General features: G+C 47.2%; 2 protein-coding genes across 5 annotated transcripts in view; one reads left to right on the plus strand and one right to left on the minus strand.

The window, feature by feature from the left end:
* abtb2b (ankyrin repeat and BTB (POZ) domain containing 2b) overlaps positions 1 to 4,829 on the plus strand; it is a 42,442-nt gene extending 37,613 nt beyond the window's left edge. The window contains exons 8-17 of the mRNA XM_062390142.1: positions 32 to 128; positions 721 to 856; positions 1,316 to 1,599; positions 1,691 to 1,872; positions 1,967 to 2,072; positions 2,432 to 2,534; positions 2,620 to 2,707; positions 2,859 to 2,927; positions 3,172 to 3,285; positions 3,599 to 4,829. Of these exons, the coding sequence (XP_062246126.1) occupies positions 32 to 128; positions 721 to 856; positions 1,316 to 1,599; positions 1,691 to 1,872; positions 1,967 to 2,072; positions 2,432 to 2,534; positions 2,620 to 2,707; positions 2,859 to 2,927; positions 3,172 to 3,285; positions 3,599 to 3,832 (1,413 nt within the window). The 3' untranslated portion in view covers positions 3,833 to 4,829. The remainder of the gene's footprint in view (positions 1 to 31; positions 129 to 720; positions 857 to 1,315; positions 1,600 to 1,690; positions 1,873 to 1,966; positions 2,073 to 2,431; positions 2,535 to 2,619; positions 2,708 to 2,858; positions 2,928 to 3,171; positions 3,286 to 3,598) is intronic.
* Positions 4,830 to 6,598: 1,769 nt separating this feature from the next.
* The window catches only part of LOC133955815 (serine/threonine-protein kinase BRSK2), a 165,050-nt gene continuing 153,691 nt past the window's right edge, over positions 6,599 to 17,957 (minus strand). For 2 of the 4 annotated variants that reach the window (XM_062390847.1, XM_062390846.1), the window contains exons 14-19: positions 16,458 to 16,665; positions 16,295 to 16,343; positions 15,176 to 15,299; positions 14,053 to 14,233; positions 12,763 to 12,852; positions 6,599 to 7,954 (exon numbers count right to left, since the gene is read on the minus strand). In XM_062390847.1, coding sequence (XP_062246831.1) covers positions 7,788 to 7,954; positions 12,763 to 12,852; positions 14,053 to 14,233; positions 15,176 to 15,299; positions 16,295 to 16,343; positions 16,458 to 16,665 — 819 coding nt within the window. In that variant the 3' untranslated portion in view covers positions 6,599 to 7,787. Of the gene's footprint in view, positions 7,955 to 12,762; positions 12,853 to 14,052; positions 14,234 to 15,175; positions 15,300 to 16,294; positions 16,344 to 16,457; positions 17,230 to 17,957 lie in introns of all 4 variants that reach the window. The other 2 variants (XM_062390845.1, XM_062390844.1) reach the window with 2 other exon arrangements.

The following is a 17,957-nucleotide window of genomic DNA, read 5'->3' on the forward strand; positions in this document are numbered from 1 at the left end:
TGTAACAGATGTGCTGTGTGTCTCTCCGCAGCTCCTTTTGGATGCAGGGGCCAACGTGGAGGGGGCCGCGGTCCGCAACGGCCAGGAGAGCACAGCCGACACACCGCTGCAGCTGGCCTCCGCAGCAGGTGGGCCAACACACGTGCACATGCGCTCAACACAAGGCACAGCTGAGGCGGGGGGGATTATCTGACTTGGTCGGTGTTCTGATCGGATTTATGGCAGCTAAATTGCTATTTAACGCTAAATTAAACAAGCTACAAATCCTTAGGGGGGGGGTGGGGGTCAAGAAAAGGCTTTAAAGTAGCATTCCGCAAAACAACTAATAGACGATGATCAATGACAAGTAGTGTGTTAATTCTCCAGAAGATCCCCGAGATTAACATGTGATTGAGCTGTGAATGACAGGAATGAGGAAATGAGAGGACACAGGGAGCTGCCTGTGGTTCTGTTACAAGCCTCCGGGCGGCATTCCTCTGTGGGACCATTCTAAACCACAGGGTTTGAGTAATAGAGACACGGGCTGTACGCAGCACTGACAGCATGTAAACAGTGCCTAATGTGAATGCATCCATTTGTTTGAAAAATGATAAACAAACAACAACAAACATTTGATCCCTGCGGTAAAATGTAATCGCCGCGGGCAGTAAAAGTACCACTAAAATGTCACAGTGTATTTGAATGTGTCTGTGTGTAATTAAGTGTTTATTTGTTCCACAGGCAACTATGAGATGGTGAGTTTGCTTCTGGCCCGAGGGGCCGACCCCTTATCCAAGACCCACGATGGACACGCCCTCACGTCCTCCCTCTACGAGGACATGAACTGCTTCAGTCACGCCGCCGCACACGGACACAGGTACTTATCCCTCGTCCCCCTGACCAGTTAACATTACTGGGAGCACAGCTGCTGACAAACTGTGTCTGGCCTCATAACTGCACACTGCTTTATGTCAGCTGTACATCACACTTGACCCCTTGAGTTCACATTTTTAATTCCAGGGACAGATTAATTTATTTTAACCTGTGGTGAAATGAAAATCTGTGAGAGTCAGACTTTGAAAAGCCTGGGTCTCCCTCAGCTCAGAGTCCATCTGTCTGTGGACACCAGTTGTCAGCGTAAACCTCTCCACCTGTTCACCGTGAACACACTGTAGACTCAACGCTTCACATTCCACAGCCAGGGAGACTTATAGAATCAAAGTGGAGGTCACCGGGTCACAGATTTATAAACATACGTCTTGAACTCAAGACATTTGTTCATGTTTTCATGCTTTTTTTTCTTTGTGCTCTTCCTTCCTCCCATTTATCTTGTCAGGAACGTGCTGAGAAAGCTCCTGACTCAGCCGCAGCAAGTCAAAGAGGACGTCCTGTCTCTGGAGGAGATCTTGGCTGAGGGGGTGGAGGGTGAGGAGGCCGGGATCTGCCCTTTCCTCCCTCTCTCGCCGCTCCCTAAACCTTCTTCCTCCTCTGGCCCGGGGGCTCTGCCAGAGGTGGGCATCCCCAGGCTCTGCAAGGCCAGGATGAAGGCTCTGCAAGAGGCCAGCTACTACAGCGCCGAGCACGGCTACCTGGACGTCACCATGGAGCTACGAGCCATGGGTAACTATTAGACAGCAGGAAGAGGATGAGCTTACTTTTCAAATCATGCTTCCTTTGGAACTAGAGAAACAAACCCTCTCTTTCTTCCCAGGCGTACCATGGAAACTCCACGTGTGGCTGGAATCTCTGCGCTGTGCCCAGCAGCAGTCGAGGGCGGGGGTCACGCTCTCCCTCCTCAGAGAGTTCACCACCACCATCAGAGAAGAGGACTACTGTGAGGAGCTGGTCACCGTGGGCCTGCCCCTCATGTTCAATATCCTGCGTACGACCAAGGTACAAACTCAAACCCATCATCATCAACCATATAATAGCAATAAACTACTTTCCTTTTATCATAACCCCATTCTCCCTGTTCATTTTCTTGCAGAATGACGCCATTATCCAGCAGCAAGCGGCTATTTTTAGTCAATGTTTTGGCCCCGCCCCTCTTCCCTCCGTCCCCGAGGTGAAGGCGACTCTTTCAGCTCAGTTGGGTGAGGAAACTATGATTCCTGCCTGTGAACAGACTCAGTGTTTCAGAGCAGAAGACTGTAAAGGCTTTATGTTGACAGTCTCAGATGGTTAAACGGTTCCAACTAAGTCTTTTCAGTTTTGACTAATCTGCCGATTCTTTCCTGATTAATAGATTAAACTCTTAGCTGAACTTTTTGGGGAAAAGGCTGACTGATACCCACTAAAATGTCCTGAAGCCAAGTGATGTCATCAAATTAGTCAGTTTACTAACACACCAGACAAATACAGGCAACAAATCCTTGCAGTGGGAAAACTGGAACTAGGAAAACTGTTGAAAGTGAACTTAGTTGTAACGAGGTGCTGATGTGGTTTTCTGCAGACCCTCACTTCCTGAACAACCCGGAGATGTCAGATGTGACGTTTGTGGTGGAGGGGAAACCGTTCTACGGCCACAAGGTGCTGCTGATCACCGCTTCTGACAGGTGAGGCCGGTTCACACAGGAAGAGACACGACTACCTAGAGGGCGTGGTTTCTTTTTTTTGACAAAGATGTTTGATTCCTTTTAGATTCAAGTCTCTGCTGGCGTCTTCTGGACCCGACGGAAGCCCCCACAAGGAGGTGGAGATCGGTGACATCAAGTACAACATCTTCCAGGTAACACATCTACTTTTAGCTTCTGATCTTTGACCTTATTTCCTCAATTATGATGTAACAACTAATTAAAGTTGAAAAAAACTTAGACATGGTTTCATATTGTATTAGTAAATAAAGTATCTGCTAAATTAGACCTGTGACTTCTCTGCAGATGATGATGTCATACCTGTACTGTGGAGGAACTGAGTCACTGAGGACTAATGTGCCCGACCTGCTGGAGGTGAGATCACTTAACACAAACACAACATCTCTGTGTGTAGCTGTGCGATACTGCATCTTTGTGAAGTTGTTGCGTGTTTTCGATTGTAAGCTAATGAATTGGAATATGAAAGCTCTGTGTACACTATACACATAATATTGATCCCCTCTGGCCCCTTCACATGCAGTTTATTTCTGCAGTCTACTGGTTTTATGTGTTACTGAACTTCGTATGACAGTGTTGATATTTATGTTTTCTCGTGCAGCTGTTGTCGATGGCGAGTCTGTTCCACCTGGGGGCGCTACAAAGACACTGTGAACTCATCTGCTCCCGTCACATCAACCTGGATAACGCAGTCAGCATCTACAAGACAGCAAAGGTAACACACCACTCATTCTATTCTACGGCTATGTGACCTGTGCAAATCTGAATATAAAACTTTATTATCTAGACTCTAGATAATAAAGTTTTATATTATCTAGAGTCCCCAGATCCCAGTCCCTCTAGAATCTAGAGGGACTGGGATCAATAGAAGCCTCTGTATCTACGTAAATCACAGGAGACATATTATAGTATTAGTTCAAATGCAACTGATTCCTATTGAATATTTTTTCTTGATCATAATATCATTCATCATGTTACATCAAGTTTCTAGTGCAGGAAATGATAAGTGTTTTCTTCTCCTTTTCCAGATCTATGGTTCGCTGGAGCTGAGCTCGTTCTGTGAAGGTTACTTCTTGCAGCAGATGCCTTCTCTGCTGGAGAGAGAGAGCTTCCGGAGCCTGCTGCTGGGGCCCCCGGGGGCCCGACAAGGAAGCCACCCCACCTCTACGCTGGTCCACAGCCGGGGAGACTCACCTCTGGAGGAGCTGGAGGCCACGCTGGCTCAACGTCTGCGCTCTCTCTGCGTCACCTCCCGAGTCTGAGGGGAACACGTTGCATGCTGGGGACAGAGAATGTCCCCTGGCAGCGTCGGAGCGGAACTTTCATTATTTCACTGGTCCGGGATCAGATCTGTGGAGAGATGTCCCTATGGTTGAATTACAGATGTTTTCCTATGGACATCTGATCCTGGCCTGAGCCACAAGCAGCTTCCACAGCTCTCTGACGCCGGGACACGCTCCAGTGAAATGTTCTATGTTGCTCTGTGGACAAATCGTGTTTGGTGCCATCGCTCCATGTTGACAGTTATTGTTCAGCATGTTTATGAAGAAGTGAACTGGATGTGATGGTTTTCTCCTCGGCTCCGGAAGCTTCATCGGAGAATCAACAGATGGAAACAACAGGTGGCCCCTCTGGATCGTGAAACACTGCTGCCCTCTAATGGACAAAACTGGTAAAATACACCTCTGCCTTGGAGGATTGGGATCAGTGGCTCTCCTGGTTCTGACTGAGGCAAAGTGACCAGTTAATAGACTGAAGCATCTCCTAAAGAATCATGTGACACAGCCATGCTGGACTTTTGGCTTTGTCCTATTTCATCTGACTGTGCAGAGTGGGAGGACGGAGACACTGGACCTCCTGCAGCGACCTGAACTCTGGACAAACAAAAGTACTTTTTGTAAAAACCAGTTTAATTTTCTGTTTTGTGAAAGACAACACTTACTGAAGAGTGGGATGGACATTTTCTATTTAAATGAGAAAACAAAAAAAGATGTGAGAGTATTTAACGGGGGTGTTCCCTTTTTTATTTTGTTTGTAATCCGAGCTAATTATTAATATTATTGTTTCAAAAAAAAGGAGCTTTTGTGTAGCTGAGTTTTTTTTTTACAGGTACACTAACCCTTTTTGATTAAGCTTATATATCTATGCTGAGGTTGAATGCTTCTAACCAGGTACAGCAGCAGAATCCAACGTGGGGATTGGACGACACAGGATCTGTTGTAACGCTGATTATTGTAATAAACCTGGTGAACAAATCTGCTCATTCTCACTGGTGCCAATGGTTTCAATAGTCTGTGGTCGTGTGAACTGGTGAAGACTCGTCTGAAACGAGAGGGAAGTGGCACAAACCTACAACATGGAAGTGATTACACGTGCAAGCAATCAAATACACAAACACTGAGCATATTCACCTATACAAGTTCAAAAAAGAAAACAAAGACACAGTAACTGAATGAGTTTATTTGTTTCAGCATTGAAGATGCTCACAGTTGTGTTATATGGGGATTACATCAGTCAGTTTTGTTCCTGCTCTGTCAAAAGGCCGCTCGGGGGGGGGGGGGGGGGGGCCTCCGAATCATTGGATGTCCTCAGTGCTGCTAGCTTCCCGTTGTAGACAACAGAAAAGGAGGGTGAACAATAGGGTATTGCTTTGTGTTTGTTGGATACTGGTATCCACTCCCTGTGCCTCTGCTACCCACCAGGTAGAGAGAGCCCCGGCCTTTGAGCCTTCCAGAGAGTTTCAGAGTAAAAGGAAGCATTGTTTTTAAAAACCTTGTGCACGAGATAAAGAGGAGAAGGAGGAAGGGAGAGATCAGCAGGAGCGAGGGGCACGATTAAAAAAAAAAAAAGAAAAGAAAAGGAAGAGAGAAGGCCAAAAGAAAAAGCAGAGAAAAAGGGACAGAGGGCGGGAAATTCAAAACATTAAAAGGTTCCGTTTTTGTGGAGAATCGATGAAGGCTGAGAGAAGGAGTGAGTTTGGCATGGAACATTAACACTAAAGCCATGCAAAGAAAAGCTCGTGTTCGACATGCACACAGCAATACAAGCTAAAAGCATAGAGCAGGAACCCCCAGCATGGTCGAGAAGACAATCACCCCCAAGGTTCGTAATGTCCGTCTATTTACAACGAGGAGAAGGAGCACGTTGGGATCGGTGGTGCGCTTCTCCTCAGGCCTGGCCAACACGTACAATAATATGAAACTTGACAAATATCGATAGAAGAGCATATTCCCTCTCCAAAAAGAGGCTACGTCTACATTCTTAAATAACTGGTTAATCATTTTTTTTCCCCCCTAAGAGTTCCACACGAGTTCTCTTTCCCTCCGCCGGGCGTCTGAGGGGAAAAGAGACTTTGTGACGTGTTCACGTGATTCTGTTTAAAAGTCCGACCATTAAAGAAAGGAAAAGAAAAGTAAAATCTGTCTTTTCTTCAAAATGTTGCCCCATTTTCACGAACACACCAGAGGGTAATAAATAACATTCAACTGACCTAACAGCTTTGTTCATATAAATAGCCAAGGAACAATAAATTAGGAAATCAGACGGCGAGATGAACCAACAAACGTGAATAAATAAGGACAACAACAAAAGAAAATATACAAAAATATCCACGGTTGCATTTATCATGTCACCAGTTTTTTGTTCCTCTTCTCCTACTGCTGGTGAGTAAGACGATAAGAGAGAGAGGGGCGAACGGGAAACAAAAGTGCTGCAGATATAACAGGGAATGCTCCGATGACAAATCAGGTCAATCAAGCAAAGACAGAAATGATCGTTTAACAAAAAGGACAAATACACAGAAGAATTTAAAATGACAGAAGGTAACTAAACATAGTGTCACAACTAGACATTTCATTGTTTTTTCTTTCTTTTTTTTTACATAAGAAATGATATCAGTCTGTACAACAGAATAGATCATTCATTTTAAATAACCACATACCCACCCACGTCCCACCCAACCCCCACCACCTCCCCAGACCCTATACTATCATACTTCCCCCCCCCCCCCCCCCCCGCTCTCACCCGGCTCCTTTCTGAAATCACAATTCCAGTCCGTTCGCATCGATATAAGTCTAATAAAGTCTGTTTAGTGATTTTAACCCAGTTCTTCACAAATAATGTACATTAAAAAGCAAACAAATACAATCCAGCAAGCGTCCGTGTCGGCTGTTTGGGCTTTTCCAAAACCCCCACATCCCCCCCACACCCCTTCTCTCCTCCTCTGAATCAGTTTCTCTGCAAGTCTTCTTTTTTGTTATTGTTGTTGCTGTTGTTCTTCATGTTCTCGTTGATACATCCCAGAGTTTCCTGTGCGTGTGAATGTTCTGTTTTTACGTGTGTATGTAAAATGCTTGTTTTCCAATCACTCAAGGCTCCTTGAGCTCGTAAAGAGGAGAGACGGCGCCTGGGTCGGCGAGGGCGAGCGAGTGTGCGTTCATGATACATCAGGGTGTTTGGGCGATGAGTTGTGCTGCATGTGTGTTTATGCAAGTGTGTGTTTGTGTTACCGTGTTTCCAAGATTCGGAGGGGAGGGGGAACACTAAAGGTATTTTCAGCTACTTCTAATGACGTCTGGCAGCGGTGCAGACGAGGGGCACGGAGGAGGATGAAGGTAGAAGTCTGCATGAAGGGACTGTCTCCACAACTTCTGAGCGTACCTCTAAAAGCAGTCCTCCGTCTCTCGTGGGGCGCTCGGGAGTTGGAGAGGTGGTCGAGGGAGGGCGGACGGAGCAGGAGGAGGAGCAGGAGGAGCAGGAGGAGCAGGAGGAGCAGGGACTTAATAGGTTTTCTGGATAATTCCTGGTGTCAGAAACAAGTCAGGTCATCACACAGGTCAGCAGCAAGGGAGCAAAACACACAGAGCGAGGGCCACAGGCGGTTCGATTGTTGGGGTGGAGCGGAGGTGGATGAGGATGGTGGTGGTGGTGGTGGTGGTGGCTGGTGGTGGCTGGTGGTGGTGGTGGTCGTGGTGGTGGACACTGAGGCGTAATGCAAAAGGGAATGGAGGGAGTGTGTTTGTGGTGTAGGTGCAGAATGCTCTTTGTTAAAATATCTCTTTCTCTTAATATATTTCTGTCTATATAAAGTTATTTTATACAAAAAAAGGTCCATAAATGATTATATACATCTAGCTATATACAGATATTCTCTCCTTGTCGCTGGCTTATACTGGGATGGGTTTTTTTACTACTGGCCCGACTACACAGTGTCGCAGTTTAAGACTCCTCTTGTGTGCCCAGAGACGACATGGACAACTTGGCCCTGTCTCGGCCCGCCGCCGGGCACTTGGTGTCATTGTGCTCGTGCCTCCGGGCGTGCATGGGCGAGGGGCAGCGCTTGGAGGGCGTGCCCGGGCCGTAGGGCCCCTGGCCGTTCTTCTCGTCTGAAAAAAGTTGTTTAATTACGTCAAAGAAGTTACTCAATGGGCTGCCTAGGTACACAGACGGGAAGAGAAGGGGGAGGGGAAACAAAAAGAGGGGGGAAAGAGGAGAGAAGAGAGAGAACAGACTAATGAACAGGGGGGTTCACAGGATAGAGACGCTGGCTACAGGCACAGACACAGCAAGCGGAGGCGAGGAGGAGGAGGAGCAGCAGACGCAGTGAGGAGGAGCAGCAGACGCAGTGAGGAGGAGACCTGCTGGAGCAGCCGTGATGAGCCTGTGTGATGTCTGAGCTCCGATAAGACGTGCACATGTTCACGTGTTACAGCAGAAATGATGGAAGCAAAAAAGCAGCCATTCAACCTCAAACCGGACGTTATAGTGTATGGAGTATGGATCTATTAAGATTTAGGTGAAAGGGATAAAAATATCCTAGCGATGTTTTCACTAGCATGTTTAGTCTAAATTGTACGTTAAATTGTACGTTTTATTTACCCTAGAATGGTCCCTTTGTATTTAAATACTTTATATTTACATCAGGAGTGGGTCCTCTCTACGGAGGCAGCCATGTTTTTTACAGTAACCCAGATTGGACAAACTAAACACCTTTTGAGTTTTAACAACAGAAGGATCCACAGGTTCGTTCATGTTTGGAAGGGGAGGGTGAGGTGAGGGGTATTCAGCTGCAACATGTAACTCCACCACAAGATGTCACTAAAAGCTACACACTGACCCTTTAACATAAAAACTGTGCTGTATAGAAACAATGGTGAAGCTACGCTGCAATTTGTATCACCTCAAGAAGTCTTTTAATCGACTCCTCGCTCTCACAGATGGAAGTGAGCGGAAATATGTCTTATTATTATGATGATTATTAATTATAAGTGTGTGTGACTGGGCCCTAACACATCAAATACAAAGGAAGCCTGCAACCTTCTCACCCCAGCTTCATCAACAGGAAATACAACATTGTGCTCGACCACGAGCTGAAACCGGACGTCCGGACTGACTGTTTACGCACAAAGGCACAACAAAGAATCTCATCTTTAAAGAAACTTATCCTTTCATGCATAATCCAACGAGCTTCACCTGTTTCATTGTGTTTTATTTAAAGTGTGTAGACGTTCTGTATCATCTATCGATGAAAAAGACAGAAAAACAATAACAACAGCCAGGAAACTGTTGGGAATTACATTATCCAGTAAAGCAATCTATCCCTATATATAGATCAAAGATCATAGTGGGTGATGAAATGCATCATCATCGCCCCCTCCTCTTTTTACAAAAACAAAATAGACCTGAACTTGAAGATCCAGATGATGGAGGGAGGACAAGGAGAAACCTTGGAGCTTCAACACAAAGAGGTCCTTGAAGGATGAGAAACAGTGTCTCGTCTCCTTTCGTCAAACCTAATGATTGATGGAGTTCTGCAGATGTCATTAAAACATTGAAGGGCAACTCCACTTCTCAGCGAGGCCGTCCGTCTCACGGCCTTTGTGCCGAGTGAAGCGCGGCTAACTCAGAGATGTTTGGACTTAAATCTGCCCGGAGCAACGAGACGCTCTTTGATCAACACGTGTCTCCACCGGGGTTCAGAGCTTCACGCTAGAAAACCTGACGGAAGACATCACACACTCCGTGAGACTCTATCTTTACTCTGCTCCTCTTTGAAGAGAGAGAGAGTCCAACTCATGAGATTTAACCACAATAGAGTCGAAGAGTCATAAATACTGTTTTAACTTCATGCTGCACGCTTAATAAAACATTTAATCGTACATCATATATTATGACTCCCTATCTGCTTAAAGCACAGTTTGTGTGTGTGTGTTTGTGTTTGTGTGTGTGGCAGAATGTGTGTATCTAAACACACTGATTCCTCCTGCAGGGCCTTAATGGTCCCACTGCAGGTAAACTGGGTGCTGAGGACACCAAACATAAGATATGGAGCAAATAAAGGGTCCATGTTCTCTTCTGTTAGTGCACATCTCTGGGATGCATTTGTACAATAGAGTCCTGTGGGCTGACAAATGAACAGTGACAACAACAGGCTGGGTTTCTGCACAGATGACAAAACACACTCACACAAACACACACACACACACACACACACACTGGACTGGTCGGTGTATCAGCACTTAATAAAACGCTGTTGGAGACCGGAATCGGTTTTGTTGCTGGCTTGTGTTGCCTGACAACATGAATGAACCACCGGAGTGAAGATCTACTGCAGAAACATGGAGATTAGGAATAACTTCCTCTACGCGTGAATGAGAGAGAAAGGGTTTTTGTTGTAACGTTTCTGTGTGTGTGTGTGTGTCCAGGTATTATTCATGTTGTAGGGACCATAATCTGTTTACTTTGTGCACTTGAACTTATATCTTTGTGAGTACTTTGAGAATGGAGAGAATAGAAGACAATTTGGCTGCTCCTCACATTTTCTTTTAGGGTGAGAATTAGTTTTAGGTTTTGGTTAAAATATGGTGTCCTCAGCGGGTAGAGTGGAATTTCAATTATTTGTAGTTTAGCGTTAAAAGTAGTTCAGGTTACTTTTAGGATTAATTCTGGTTAAGGGCTTATTAAGTTTTAGGTTAGTGTTATGACAAGATTTAGGTTCAGGTAACTCTAACCCTCAGGGTAGGCATTAGGGTTGGTGTTAGGCATTTAGGTGTGATGGTTAAGATTAGGAGAAGGGACTTGCGAATGAATTACACCAGCGAGTGTCCTCACTGAGACAGAAGCAAAAGATTATGTGTGTGTGTGTGTGTGTGAGTATGTGCCACTGACTTTGTGTGTTTCATTATCCAGCTTGAAAATAGTTGCAGCAAACTTCCCCCTAACGTTCCTCGTTTCTTTCTCAAATGTGAAAAATTCTACATTTCGTCTTCACTTCAACGTCATCTTCAAATTTTTGTTAAACGGCCGAATGCTCATGAAAGTTAATAAAACAGAGACACCCTCTTCCTCTGCAGTTCTTCCTGCTACACGCCAGCTCCTCCACATTCCTTGTATCGCTCCGCCCGTGTGTTGTCGGCCTAAGCTGAAGTCCCAGGTCCACCGCTGTTAAAAGGTAATTAGGGAACATAATGACCAGGACTTGATGAAGCCTTTTGTTGGACACACATTGGTATGCAAAGCCGTTACTATTCTTAATTACACACGGCGGCCTCGTGTTCTAAGGGCCTGTGGCCAGGAAGCACTGAAGGTGTGTGAGGAGGTCAGAAGGAAGAATGGAGGGCGGAGGAAATTAAATTAATTACAATGTTTCAAGATTTCAAGAACATTTTAAACGGACTTATAAGATTTCTTGTTTGATCCTCTGAAAGTGTGAAGACATGAAATTAATTCAGACTGATCTTGCCTGATATGGACGTTTAGTGTTAAAGAGATAATTTGAGTCTTATGTCATTTGTACTGCACAGAAAACAGGCAGCAGTCACTCAAACCTGATCTAATGTAGTGTGCTTGTCATTTTACCCTTACGTATAATATAATTATACTACATATCATATTATATAACTAAAGAGGCAATCTGTCAGATTCCCCCTCCCCCCACAATATATAAATTATTGGGTTAGGGTTAGCTTAAAGAAAGTAAAACAATAATAACTGAATCCGCTCCCTGATGCAGCTCCTCACCTATATTGAATGGGTTAATTCTTGGGTCATGCCCCTCCCCTCTGCTAAATTTCCTGGGAATTGTTTGAGAGGTTTTCAAATCTAACTAACCAACGAACTGGAATAAAACGATAGAGCAAACACAAAGCGCACAGTTATAAGTTATATAATAACACAAAACTAAAGCTCTATGATGGCTACCTATCAGTTTGTTAACCTGTATTCGACATGGAACTGGAAAATGTGTTTGAGAGAAAAAAGACACAAACATACGAGCACCACAAGCGGGATTGCCATTCAACCTCCTGTTTTTAAGGCTGATGGTGTTTCCTTGACCGACCAGCAGATGGAGCTATTGTCAAGAGAATGACGACTGAGCGACACGAACAGAGCAGTGATGGACGAACATGCAGAGAAGGAGAGAGGGAGGAGGGAGATACATTTTTCTCTGGTCTTCTTCTCTTCTTATGTGAAATTGGTAGAACGGATTTATGTATCAACTCAACAGAAAGACGGAGAAAAGAAGAAAGGACGATCTAATAATTCCATGAAGTTCACTCTCACTGAGTTTATCTCACAAAGAGAGAGAGAGAGAGAGAGGGGGAGAGAGAGAGAGAGAGAGAGAGAGGGGGGGGGGAGAGAGAGAGAGGGGGGGGGGGGCGAGAGAGAGAGGGGGGGAGAGAGAGAGAGAGAGAGGGGGAGAGAGAGAGAGAGAGCATGTCAGGTGTGGCGTGGCTGTGCGGTGCAGTGCATTGTGGGAGCGCGTTGTGGTGCAGTGGCGTTGCCATGGTGACAAGCTTCGACGATCACTCTGGGAAGTGGGAGTAACACAATGTGTATCGGACTCAGACACACAACCACACAACCCCTCGTCTCTAATCTGCACCGCCGGGGCGTCGAGACAACACCTGACCCCGCGAGTCGGCGCTGGAGAGCAGCTCCCGACCCGTTGCAAGGCGGCGAGGCGCTGGCATGCAGAGGAGCGAGGACGAGTGGCATTGGGGGGGGGGGGGGGGTTCAGGCACAAGGGGGTGGCAAGAGGGAGGGCGGGATTTAGCTCGGCGTCAGCGGTGAGAGTCAGGGGTGGGTGGGATGATCAGATGAGGCAGTGGGGGGTGGGGGGGTGGTAAAGGTGAAAGGTTTTGGTGAAGATGCTGAAGTAGATTTTTCGGGGGAGAAAGAAGTTTCTGCTCACCAGACAGCTGCTGGACCCCGGGCTGGTCGTGTGTGCTTAACAACTGGCTCTGAATCGTCTCCACTACTCGCTTGAAGCGCCGGCTGGGTCCTGAACGCAGGAAACACAAACACGGGAAGGAAACACAACATGACACAACATCATCATCATAGAACACGGCACGTGGCACAATTAGCAGCATCACAAAGCACACACACACACACACACACACACACACACACACACACACACACACACACACACACACACACACACACACACACACACACACACACACACACACACACACACACACACACACACACACACACACACACACACACACACACACACACACACACACACACACACACACACACACACACAAATGCCTGTTGTGAGCTGGAGAAGCTGCAGAAAGCCTGAGATGATAAATGGAGGGCAGAAAGTGGAGCTGCTGTGAGCGCCTGTTGTGCGACCTGTTGTGTACAGTATATGTTCGGTGACATGGAAGAACCAGTTAGCTCCAAACAACCAGTGTTACACCCCAGTAAGCTAAAATGTGGCCCCGTCTGAGAGTGTGTGTGTCTGTGTGCGTGAGAGTTTGTGTGAGAGTTTGTGAAATAGAGCATGCACATGCTTCGACAGGACTAAGCATGCATGCGTGATTGCATCGTATGTAATCTTGCACAGCCAGACCTCCTCCTCTTGTTCCGCTCAGGGAGGTTTGAGGGGGAAATCTTATCAAGTATTCAGGATTGCAGGAACTTTGAAAAATCCTTAGGCAGCCATTCTTTTTTTTTTTTTTGGCAGCACGTTTGAAGAAACAGCCGCTTCTGGAAACAGCACCTCTGGTTAATTTGTTGGCTGGATACAAACAAGTTGTTTTTTTTCCGTGGTGCAGATTTGTTAGTTTGAAGCGTGACGGCTGTTCTCCGCACTTTTTTCCAGAGAGGCTGAATCTCAAATACTCAAGGTTAGGTAAGATGTAACTGTCTCGCAGCAGGAACTTCCTGGCTTTCAACTTGACCCTATCAGGGCGAGTACACTATAAAAAATTAAAAAGGCATCCAGCTCAAAAATAAAAAACAACCATAGTGCCTTCTTTTTGTGTGTGCATAGCTTTCTATTACTGTCTGTGCACAGGTCGCAAGTGTAAATACAAATATAAATAGGTTTTATAATCCTTCAGATAAACTGTTGACCCGTTCAATATGAATTTTCCCAAACACAAGCAGGATGCAGGAAATGACTCGATGGATAATCCCTGTGTGTGTGTGTGTGTGTGTGTGTGTGTGTGAGCGTCCTGACCTGAGAGCAGGGTGAAGGTGACGGAGTAGATGCCGTTCTCCTTGGTGGCGGCCGTGCTCTCCGTGTAGGTGATGTCCACCTGGAACTTGACCGGCTTCTGGAAGACTGTGGGTCCGGCCGTGGACTTGTACTCCGCTCGAAAGCTGGTCTGGGAGATCACGCTGTGGCTGAGGCTGGGGATCTGGGCAGAGAACCACACACAGAGAGAGAGATGGAGATAAGAATCTGTGGTTTTCCTCCCGCACGAGCTGAATAAACCCTCATTAAAACACCCTCCACATTCCACAAGCCCCAGTGGAAACCCTTTAGGAGATTAATGCCCTGGGGAGTAGCCATGCGTGCCAGGGAGACTTAGGCTAATGCAATCTTGACTCGTCCAACAACATCGCACTCTGCCACCCTAAAACGAATTTGTATGCTCGGTGAACAGGTGAGCGCCGGAATTGTCACATTTGGGGCCGTGCTGCCGGAGAGGGGGGTGACATTCCATTAATGGGGGTGTGCGGAGAGGTGTAATTCCACTGATTCAGGTGACAATCAACTGTCCTGGAAAAAAAAACAGCGCGTACACAACCCACGGGAGAGAGTAGCTTCCTCCAGGGACCGGTCTGACATTGACCCGCGCAGGCAGAGTTTGCATTTACTTAGACTTTGTTAAATCTAACCGGGGTGAGGCCGGGCGCCGCTCAATGATGTAAACTGAATATCAACGACCAGGCGCTGGATGTTTGTTGACACAGATTCCGCCGAGAAGCGCATCACGTTGCCTCACGTATTTGCAAAATCCACAGTTATAAACACAGATAAGATCTAATGCTGTTTTTGCAATGCCGGGCGCTTACACATCTAAGCACACTCGATGCATGATACTGGGGGCAAAGCATCTATATGCTAATGATCAATGCTCTCTGTTGATTTTCTCCATTGACCTAAAGTGAGTCTGCAGTCGGAGGGAAAATAGAAGCGCTGAACACAAGCGGTTTACTGAATTGCTTCATAAATCGGAATCCTGTTAGCGAACACTCGCCGCGTAGTGCAGCCAATCAGCGCTGCCGTTAGAAACAGGCAACATCCTGCCCCACATGGAAAGAGAAAAAGAATTAAGCAATACAGTGACGTGTACCGAGAGAAAGGCCTGAACGATGTCTGCCTTGATGGAGCTGAGAGGCTTGTCCTGGATCACGATGAAGATCTGCTCCTCTTTTTCCAGGTTGATGAAGTTACCAAACCAGGATTTTTTGGCAAGTCTGTGAAGAGAAGAATCAACATAGACTGTCAGCTGCATCTCTGCATTGCACTTTGATTTTTCCTTGTTTCACTGCCCTTACAAATGAAGGGGTAGACAAAACTCCCACATGATTTATGCCGCGTTTCAGGAAAAATCAAAATTCACGCCATCAAAAGAAACCTGAAAACAATCTGAGTGAGAGGAACGAGTAACTTTCTTTACTCCCTTGTCCCGTATATGAAGTTTGAAATAACTGATGTAAATGTGCTGACTAGCTGTGTATTGAAGAATAGATCAATGTGTCCTGTCTGTCCTGCATTCCTCAGATGTGTCCCTATTTAAATTTGGGTTGCTGATATTATAACGTTAGCTGTTTGGAAGGGACATCAAGGGGAACTTCATATTTAGTGGGTAGGGCCAATGGAGAGGAATTTGGACAGGCCCAAAAAGAGGCCAATCCAATGAAATCTAAACTTGAATAATTCCTATTTAAACCTTGATAGAAGCTTGTGTAATATAAGATTGTCTGCAGAGATGTTGTGTTGCTGTAAGAAGGTGTGTACAGCAGGTGCATGTGTGCATGTGTCTCTGCAGACCAGCCACAACAAAGAGAAGGTCTTTTCCAACCAGCTCTCCAACACCTTGAAGCCAGGATGTTCTTTCCGGCCAGGTGGAAGTGGCCGAGCCAGACAGTCAACCAATCAAACGGGCATATCTAGGCCAACTTTGAGTTATCAGGCCCCTGGGAGCTCAGCAACATCACACAGGCTGCCTTCCTTCCCTCCTTGATAACCAACCCGCAACCCCGCTTCCACGGTGCTGCTTCTCCAACCCAGACCAGACCTGGGGTCATGACAGGGAACTCAGCAGCGGGGGTTACAAAAATCAAACGGTCATGGATGTGATACTTTCTCCAAACATCACGCTATCGAGAGCGAGCCTGTCTGGGGCAGAGAGCGCGGCTCTGACACCTTATGCATATGTTTAAATCAAAAAGTCCCAGCATGTACTCACTCTGGGGAAGACTCTGGTGTGAGGCTGGACATCTCCTCTTGTGTGGGAACTGCATTCACAGGGTCAAAGTTCAGACAGAGGTTAATGATCAGCAGAACAACAGGCAGATCTTAAGACTGATGAGATTAGATGAGTCCGTTTTTTGGCGTTTAAAAGGACGAACCTTGGAGTTTCCTGCGGTGGAAGCGTGGCGAGCCCAGGAAGCTGTTCTTGATGGAGTTGAGACGCGTCCTCCACGGCATGCCTCCGATGGAAGGGCTGGGGGGCGGCGTCGGGTTGGGGGTCCCGGCTGGGCTGTCCTTGGGAGTGTGCACCGGGGTGCCCTTTGGGGTGGGGAGGGGGCTGCCTCGAGGGGAGGGGTGGGGGGTAACCTGTATGAGGGGGATAGATTTGGGTGGGTGGTCAGAGAAAGCAGAAGAAGCCGGTGCCACGGGGTGAAAGTGGTGCAGCCGGATGGGGGACAGGGGCACCACCGGGCTAAAGGGCACAGAGAGCTGGGGGCCGGCAGCAAAATGGGAGCGCCGTACGTGTGGGCTGTTCGGGATGGGAGCACTGGTGATGGTGAATGGGGAAGACGGGGAGGACGGAGAGGACGGGGAGGTCGGGGTGGGGGGCACCGAGGCAGAGGGCGGCTGTGACGGGGGCCGGCAGGGAGAGGACGGCTCTGATTTGGCCCCTGGATCTGGGAAGGTGTCAGGGAGCGGGTTGGATCGCGTGGCCTGGAGGGGCTTGGGGGCGAGTTTGGGTTTGGCCGGGAGCGTCTGGGTCTTGTTGAGCGACAGCGGCAGGAGCTCGCTGTTTGGAGAGAGCGAGTTGGGGGTGGAGACACACGGGCCCGTGCGATTGGGGACAGGCTCTGGAGACGGGCAGGGGCTGGTGTTGGGGGACTGGGACATGTCTGCGGGCTGAGGCGGCACACAGAACTTTCTGACAGGCTGGATGTTTGGAGGACACGGAGCGAGGACACACGGCACGACACAGCCGGAAGCCAGAACAGGTGGAGGAGGAAAAGAACACAAAGCGAAAGCACACGGGGACACATGCAAAACCAACAAACAGAAAGATGAAGAAAGAAAACAAGCGCGGCGGAGCAAACAACGTCCCAGGCAGGAGCAGAGGAAGCCAGAGAATAGAGAGGCAGGTGAGAAGTGAACATACACGGGAGGGATGGAGGCAAACAGAAAAAAAGAAAAGAACAGAAGGACAAGAAAGAAAACATGCAGTTAGTCTATTAGAGTGACTCGTGTGAAAAGGAAAAATCAAACGGGCACGACAGAAAACTTCAAGCAATGCACACATTTTGAAAACAGATCATACAGAAGGTGTTTAAAAGGCGGATTTGACTTGAATGAAACATGCAGAGCTCTGCCACAGCAAACAGACACAGGTGTGAGAGACACAGGACCAGCTGTGAGGACGAATTGGGCTGTCTCACTAAAGCGGGGGGGGGGGGGGAACTCCATTATGGCGTCGCTGCTGGGAAACCCGGTGTTTACGGACGGGTTTGTTTCGTCTGTTTGATTGTTAATGGGGGAAACTGCAGCAACACACAGGGCGCGCTGATAAACGGCTTCCCTTGGACCTCTTCCCCTTCTTCCAGACACAGATCTGGAGAATATAAGCCCACACAGAGCCTCTCGCTGCGAGCGCAATCCGGGGGCTT

The sequence above is a fragment of the Platichthys flesus genome, chromosome 6, assembly GCF_949316205.1.
Source record: "Platichthys flesus chromosome 6, fPlaFle2.1, whole genome shotgun sequence".
Taxonomy (NCBI): domain Eukaryota; kingdom Metazoa; phylum Chordata; class Actinopteri; order Pleuronectiformes; family Pleuronectidae; genus Platichthys; species Platichthys flesus.